The sequence below is a fragment of the Atta colombica genome, unplaced genomic scaffold, assembly GCF_001594045.1.
Source record: "Atta colombica isolate Treedump-2 unplaced genomic scaffold, Acol1.0 scaffold200, whole genome shotgun sequence".
Taxonomy (NCBI): domain Eukaryota; kingdom Metazoa; phylum Arthropoda; class Insecta; order Hymenoptera; family Formicidae; genus Atta; species Atta colombica.
The window spans coordinates 42,227-48,905 of NW_017259295.1; the positions used below are offsets into that span (position 1 = coordinate 42,227).

At 41.8% G+C, this 6,679-nt stretch overlaps 1 protein-coding gene across 1 annotated transcript in view; it reads right to left on the reverse strand.

Annotated features, from left to right (window-relative positions):
- Window positions 1-3,829: 3,829 nt before the first annotated feature.
- Window positions 3,830-6,679, reverse strand: part of LOC108687163 — a 5,561-nt gene continuing 2,711 nt past the window's right edge. Inside the window, exons 4-7 of the mRNA XM_018192786.1 lie at window positions 6,203-6,552; window positions 5,412-5,778; window positions 5,164-5,234; window positions 3,830-5,008 (exon numbers count right to left, since the gene is read on the reverse strand). Coding sequence (XP_018048275.1) covers window positions 4,045-5,008; window positions 5,164-5,234; window positions 5,412-5,778; window positions 6,203-6,552 — 1,752 coding nt within the window. The 3' untranslated portion in view covers window positions 3,830-4,044. The remainder of the gene's footprint in view (window positions 5,009-5,163; window positions 5,235-5,411; window positions 5,779-6,202; window positions 6,553-6,679) is intronic.

The following is a 6,679-nucleotide window of genomic DNA, read 5'->3' on the forward strand; positions in this document are numbered from 1 at the left end:
TGCGTTTCTCGGAATCTACGGACTCTCCTTTGTTCTAATTGGTGTATTCGTTTGCCTTTTTTCGTCTTCGCGAGTTTTTCTATTTTTTTTCCTTTTACTTATCCTCTTTCATCATCCTCGTTCTCATTCGCATCGTCGTGTCATCGAGAACACGAGAATGCGCAGAGAAATGGTGGAAAGAGAAGAGCGAGTGCACTTTACGCGATTTCGAAATATCGTACACTGGAAACTCATGTATCACGGAGAAAAACGCGTGGAAGGTAGTATATCTTCATTTATCATTATAGGCCGGCAATTCCAGATACATATATATATATATATATATATATATATATACACATACATACATGGATATATAATAAGTACAGCTATATTGCAATGAGATCAACACTTCGAAGAATACTTTTGATGATAAACATTCAAAGAATAGTTGTAAGTTATCGAACGAGAGAGCACAGATTATTTATTTAATTAGAATGACGATTTCTCGGAAATTATTTTAAGATTCTGCTTATCATCCGTGTACATTTCTTTCCCTTCTCTCTCTCTCTCTCTCTCTCTCTCTCTCTCTCTGAGAATTGTTACGCTGAGATTACATCTAGAAATTGATGATTCCAAATCTCTCGATATTCGTCGCGACAGAGTTGCAACCGCCTAGAATTGCATCTCAGAAGGAGATCGTGGAGACGATGATGATGACAACGAGATAAGTACATTTTGCTTTTATCTTTCCGTGCATATGATTTCTAACAGGCTCTTGTTGGCGCACAAAGATGTAGAGGGGCTCGACCTTTAATTCAGTGCAATAGTGTTCCTTCAGGGGGTATCTAATAGAAGACACGTTATGTACAAGGGACATCCTCGAGAGAAACATCAGAAAGGGATTTATTCCCAGTTTGTGAGAATGAAACAACGCGAAGGAAAACGAAGAAAGAAGAAGGGGGTGGAGAGAGAGCTCTACTGAACTAAATTACTGGAAGAACCCACACGTTACGAGGAGAATTACAGCTTATATAAATTAATTTTAATAAGTCTATCTTTGATTTCTTTAGGCGCGGGTGACTCTAGACTGGCCCCCTATATGTTTGTATTTTGATCACTTCCTGAATTAATTGCAGCACAGATTACGCCTATATAGTCTGCCGTGAATGGTTTACGTAAAAGGTCCATCTTAAGTCCGGTTTCACCAACGTAAGATTAATTTTAATCTCAGTTTACTTATCTTTTTCTAATTCCTTTTTACTGCTTTCTTTTTCTAATCTTTCTATTACATATACATTATCTTTATCTCTTTACAATTCTAAAATTGGAAAGAGATGAGAAATATATTGAACCTCAGTTAAGAGTTAACTATGAGTTGTGAAATTGAGTCTAAGAATTAAAATAAGATGAACCGAAATTAAAGTTAATCTCATTAGTAGAAACGGGCATTAAAACAAGATAACGAATAAATTGAACCGAGATTAAAGTTAACCTTATATCGGTGGAATCGAGCTTCAGCTTCTCCTTCGGCAAATTAGCCCAGCGATATGACGGAGACGAGCAAGTTTTTGAAGGGTCGATGAGAGAAGCGAGCGAGAACTGAGTGGTGGTGCGTTCCACGTGACAAGACACCACGTGCTTAGTAAACGTAGGCGAGATGCGGCGTGTCGGTGCATGCGTGTGCGTGTGTCATCGGCGGGATCGTTTAACGCGCTCATAAAAACGCTTAGCAAGTTTCGCTGAACGCAAACCTGGATGCGATGACCCTCTCGTAGGTGCAATCATTCAGGACACTTTCATCGATTTCGAACGCGCGGCTTCGGCGCGATGCGACGCGACGCAAAACGCATCGCGTCGCGTCGAATTGACGCACGTAGAACCGAAGGAACCACCCTCGGGATTACTAGCCACGACCTATTTAACGAGGATAATGACGCTCTAGCTCTACCGGAAAAGTATAGTCTACTCCCACGGCGGCTCGTTCGCGTTCGACCGTCGGCGATCGTCGCCGCCGCGTTCCTGGGAAAAAATAGTCGCACGTACACTCACACACGGAGAGACCTACTCACTAAGGACTCGACGAGGAATTTAGTTTAAATTTTTTGAATACAATAGCGTTCTACCGAGGAGAGCTATGAAACTAAATAAGTCTATATTATACTCTATCGTACAATATAATGTAGTGAAATATTCGAGTACAGTACAGTACTAGTTTTAAGTAAAGTATCTTTTTTTTGGGCGGATACGACTACTCCTCTAAGGCCTCGCTCATATAAATCTTCTCATTCTCTTTAAATTAATTAAATCGAATCTCGTCTTCCTCCTTTTTCTTTTTTAAATCTTTTTAGTCCCACGCACATCCATGTTCTACTATCTAAGTTGAATAATAATGAGACTAGACGTGAGTTCGCCCCCTTTTTCATCAAGTAAATCGAAAGAATTCGATAGACGAAGATGGGAGACATGCACATCGATCAGTAATAATTATTCAATTCCGATAATGTTTCATTTACAATTCCTGAATAAAATTTCGCCTATCAGTCTAGTAAAACCGTCAGAAGAAATCGATAAATTCGCCAACCACGAGGTCGGAGATTTACCAAGTTGCACAGCGAACGAACGAGCAAAGTTATCGCATAATACCGGACCCCGGCGCTTATCTAGCTAAAATATACATTCTATTACACATCTCTCATGTCGGATGAAAACAAACAAAGTCGAAGTTAATACTGAGTCACGAAGTTAATACTGATGTTTGGCACTGCTTTAGGAGATAATTGCGATGTCACGAGGAATTCGCGACGTGGTTGCGAAAAAGAAGAACCCTTCTTAGTTTAGATATTCACTTCCAGTCCTCTTGCCGGGTCCGATTTCAGGTATCAAATAACCCGCGAATATATATGTTAACTCGATTAGAATTCCGTCAGACCTCCAAATTCTTTCCTTCCTATGCGCGATAATTGTAAGATTTAATACATATTATCTCGCGTTAAGTGGTCATTCTACGCCGAGAGTCCATCGAGCGAGTCTCTCTCCTTCCGCAGTCACAGAAATTATTAAAGTGGCAGTATGCAATCCAATTCGACGAGGTTCGGTAGATCAGCGTTTCTCAACTTTCGCTACGCGTTACGCCTTGCCTATGACGAGGTATCTGGAATAAGAGTTCCGCCGTATTTACAATATTCAGTACAGACGAGAGATCGAAGAAACGACAGTCTCGAGATATTTACACTCCCCAAAGGGACGAATTATCCTAGTATGCGTGGCCTGTTCAAGTTTTTATTTGCGAGCGAAATGCCTCCGTCTCTCCATCGTTACCGCCAGAAAGAAACACTAAATGGGAATAGATGCCCGATGCTGCATCCATAAATCATTATGTTCGTTGTATTCGTGCGCTTGGTGTACGGCTAATCGATCGCCGTCGCTGGGAGTCAGTGGTGCGAATAGTTGCGGATGGAGACCCACTCAATAAACTTGGACAGACCTGACCTGATGAATGTTATTTTTTTTTTTGCATAAACTGGTTTTGAGATAATTTTTGAAAGAGCTCTATCCACTACGTACTAAGATCGTGACGAAATTCGTCGAAGATCGGAGTTGAGAAACGCTGCAGCGTACAATATCTGGTACCATAGCAATCGAGAGAGACTCACCCCAGGCTGCCGGTTAATGTAGAGTTAAAATGTCAACAAGAAAATATCTTAGTACTCATATGTGTCTCGCTACCTATTTAAGACATCACTACTAGAGTTTATAGCACTTTTGTTTATCCTATATTATCAATGTACGTAACAACATATGAACAATCAAAGAGATCTCTTCTCCGTTCTTTTTATCTCATCCCTCCCCTCACTCCAACAGCAGAAAATTCTTTCCATTTACTCGCATCGCCGTGCCTGTGACTAGTTCTTAATTTTTCCGATAAATTGTCGGATTCCTCTAACAAATTGACCTATAAATCTGATATTGCTTAAAATCAACCAAAGCCCCTCAAAGGCTCAGCAATCCTCCAAAAGCCGAACTGCTTTCAAGAACTCTCCCTTAATATGGGGCGGTCTCCTATCAAGGAGGATGCAGATCGCGGTGGTGGGCCCTGGCAGTTAGAATGGCCTTCAGCTCGGAGTCCAGCTGTTTCTTGGTTCGCTCGCTTACAAACTGACCGCCCACCACTGGCTGGGTCAATCTCGGCGACGGCAGATCTGCCATTAACTTACTACTGTCGCGATTCTCATGACTCCTGGCGCGTCGGATGGGCTTCTTGATCGACAACGCTTCCTCTTGGGTCTTCTCTTCGCCGGAACGACTCAAGGAAAACGTCATTTCCTGATTCAGGGTATACGTTGAACCACGACTACCACCTCCACCGCCGCCACTACTGCTGCCTATAGCCTCCGAAGACCTGGTGAGGTCAATAGTTCCGGAGCCCCATTCGCGCGATAATTTTCTCCCGATGGCGGATGTGAGTTCGCTGTTCGGCGACAATAACGGGCTCCTCGACTGATAGCCAGCCGAGTGCGGAGGTCTCAAAGTGGCGAATACCGGGAAGGATTGGCCTCGCTTGGCCGGGCTGCGAGGATATCTCGGCGTTGGCACGCCGCCGCCCCCAGCGGTAGAATCACGACGAATGGTCGGTGTGCCGGCCGAATCGCTTCTAGTAGGTACTAACGGACGCAGAGTCGCACTGCCGCCGAAGCTAGCAAGACGCGGTGGCGGCGATCCACCGTCTCCGTGGCTCAATCTACGGCCTACCGTCTCTAGTGGACTCCTCGCGCGCAAATTAGTGCTGCTGAGTGTGAACTCGCGCGGCTTCATCGGCGCATCGAGACTCACCGGCGACAATCCTAGACGAGATGCCGACAAATTCGTCGAACTTCTACTCTTCTCCGATCGTTTAGGACTTCGAGGCATCAGCGGACTCTTGCTGCGACTTCTCTCTCTACCTTTTCCCAATTTCTCATCTTTTTTCACAGTCTTGGCGGTATCGTTCTCCTCGGGTACCGTCTCGATCTTTTCTTCTTGTTGTACTCTAAAAGAAATTTAAATATTCAGAAGTTTCTTGCACTCTGACACCCTCTTCTATTATTCTATTCTGATGTGATGGATTATAAAAAAATGTTGGTTTCATCAACAAAAAAACAAAATTTGTTTCTTTTGATAAGCTTGAAAATTATATTCTCTTACCTTCGAATTTCCTGAATCATCTCGAAGAATTGTGCTTTGCTCTTACGTCTGCGACGTTGTTCATGTTCCTTCTGGAACATGGAAACATTGTAAATATTTAAAAATTAAAATAAGCGCACTCCATAAGTATGCAAACGTAAATTTTCAAATAAAAAAAACTCTCTAAGTTTTTTCAATTATTTCAACTTTTACATTATCACATTCAATTCACGAACTTGTGGGTCGTTTAAAAAATTGAGGATACGCACTCGTTTAACGCTTTTCTGGAAAAGCGATGCGATCTGGCCTTGTCGCACCGTGTGCACCAATTCGCGAGCAGCATGATGCGGCGAGACCAGTTCCACACAGTTGATAAACCTGTACAGCTTCTGCGAGAAGAACATGACGTTGCGGCTACGCCAGATGGAATCCTCCGGTCTATGCCGTAATCGCGGCAGCGTGTATTTGTAGAAGAGATGTTCTCCCGCTAATATAATGGATCCAAGCACCACACCCATTCCGAGCAGGCAAAATACTCCGGCCACGGATGCGACTCCCAGTGGCCTGGGTTGACCACCCGGATCAAAATCTAAGTCCATCCCTGCTCGACCGCTTAGACAAGGTAGATCGCCGTACCTGGAATTAGCTTACTTTATATAAAGTGTTTACCTCACTGATTTTAATTTTTTTTTAATACTGATGATCTCATTGTTATATAAACATATGAAAAAACGTATAAAATGTATAAAGCTAATAAATATAAAACTAACAAATAAATTTATATTATATATGTTTAATATGTATAATAAACTACGTTCAATACACGTGTAATTTTCCAAATAAATTGATTTAATGCAAAATAAGTTTTTAAAGAGACAAATAACATACTTGCTTATGTTTTTCTCGCATATATTCTGCGCGTCGGACTTTATTTATCACCTAATGTATTTTCGTCTAAGGTAATTATTACACTCTCGTTATCGCGCAAATAAAAAGAAAAATCGCACGCGAACCGATATCGATTATCCAATTTTTGCACTTATTTTTGCGCATCGCTTACCATTTTTCTTGCAAAATGTCGAGCAACCCGTTGCTTGTATAGTTCGCTATAACTTTAGATATGCTTTCTTTCAAGGGATGTCCTCGCGTAAGCGCGATTGCATAAGTGTCCTCGTTGATAGTATCGCCGATTTTCTGCAAGCGGCAACCGTTGTCAGTCGCCCGATAATAATCCAGAATCGGCGTGTCCGAGATTAAGATGTCCAGAGTGCCGTTTCTCAATTTTTCTACGCCCTCGGCGACATTCGACAAGGAATATCGAGCCATGTGGGACCATAATTCGGGATTCGCTTTTTGCACGTAATATTCGGCCGCAGAAGCTCTCGGCGCACCAACTCTTTGTGACAACAACTGTAATATAATATATTAAATATAATATATTAATATATAATATATAATATTATATATTAAATATAATATATAATATATTAAAAAATCTAAATTCATACATATAACCGAAAACTAGAACAAAATAAAT